General features: G+C 35.9%; 1 protein-coding gene across 1 annotated transcript; it reads left to right on the top strand.

Moving 5' to 3' along the window:
* Window positions 1-665: 665 nt before the first annotated feature.
* LOC121367166 lies at window positions 666-1,007 on the top strand (the record flags this gene model as incomplete). The annotated part of the gene is made up of 1 exon (XM_041491298.1): window positions 666-1,007. A coding segment is annotated over exon 1 (342 nt), but the record flags the coding sequence as incomplete, so codon positions are not given.
* Between the last annotated feature and the right edge of the window lie 97 nt (window positions 1,008-1,104).

Here is a 1,104-nt window from a genome sequence, read left to right as displayed (position 1 = left end):
AAAATATACTAGAGACTAACTTAACTGAAGAAATTAAACAATTAGAAGAAGATGAAAACCATATTAACTCAGAAATATTAGAACAAAAACGAAACGAATTAATAGAATTAAGAAAAAACACATTAAAAGGCAAATTTGTCAGATCAAGAGCGAAATGGATCGAAGAAGGAGAAAAACCTACTAAATACTTTTGTAACATGGAATCACGGAACTATACTAGTAAGCTAATTTCTAGAATAGAGTTAGGTAATGGACAAATAATAACCAATAAAAAAGATATCTTAGAAGAAACAAAACGATTTTACCAAACTCTCTACTCCGAAAGAAATAAGCAAATTGACGATGACTTTATGGAAACTATAACACATATCAATTTTAACAAACTCAGTAATGATGAAGCAGAAGAACTAGAAGGTGAAATTAGTTATTCTGAAGCATTAGCTTTTCTCAAAAATATGAAAAATGACAAAAGCCCCCAGGGGCCGTATGCATGACGACCGTATAACTATTTTAACCGCGTTTAATTTCTAACCAGCGTATAAAAACTGAAATTTCCTATGCATGAAGCACGGTTAGGACTAACCGGAGGTCTTAAACGCGGATAAAGTTACACACAATGTTTTGTGCGTTTAAGTATCTTAACCGCGTATAAGTCAGAAAACAACATGGCTGCTGTCATTCTTCAGCGTTATCGAGAACGCCGATTACTGAGGAGAAACAGAATATTTAGGGACCGAACTCATCCGTTTGATGTTTTTGACGATGATGTCATATTTGCCAAGTTTAGATTTAGAAGACAGGAAATTCTAGCAATCACAGATGACATCAGCGTCGATATTCTATTATCTAAACGGATGGGTTCATTGACCCCTCTTCTGCAAGTGCTAATTACACTTAGATACTTTGCCAGTGGCAGTTTCCAAGACGTTTGTGGGGAGCTTATAGGAGTTGACCAGTCAACCGTAAGCCGAACTGTGACAAGAGTCACCGACGTCTTGCTACGTCAGGTACCAAACCATGTTCGATTACCCAATGGAAAAAAAACAAGATGCCATAAAAACTAAATTTTATGACATGAGTGGATTTCCAAATGTGGTTGGATGC

This window comes from Gigantopelta aegis, unplaced genomic scaffold, assembly GCF_016097555.1.
Source record: "Gigantopelta aegis isolate Gae_Host unplaced genomic scaffold, Gae_host_genome ctg9587_pilon_pilon, whole genome shotgun sequence".
Taxonomy (NCBI): Eukaryota; Metazoa; Mollusca; class Gastropoda; order Neomphalida; family Peltospiridae; genus Gigantopelta; species Gigantopelta aegis.
The sequence above is the reverse complement of the archived record's forward strand: the minus strand, read 5'-3'. Positions and strand labels throughout refer to the sequence as shown.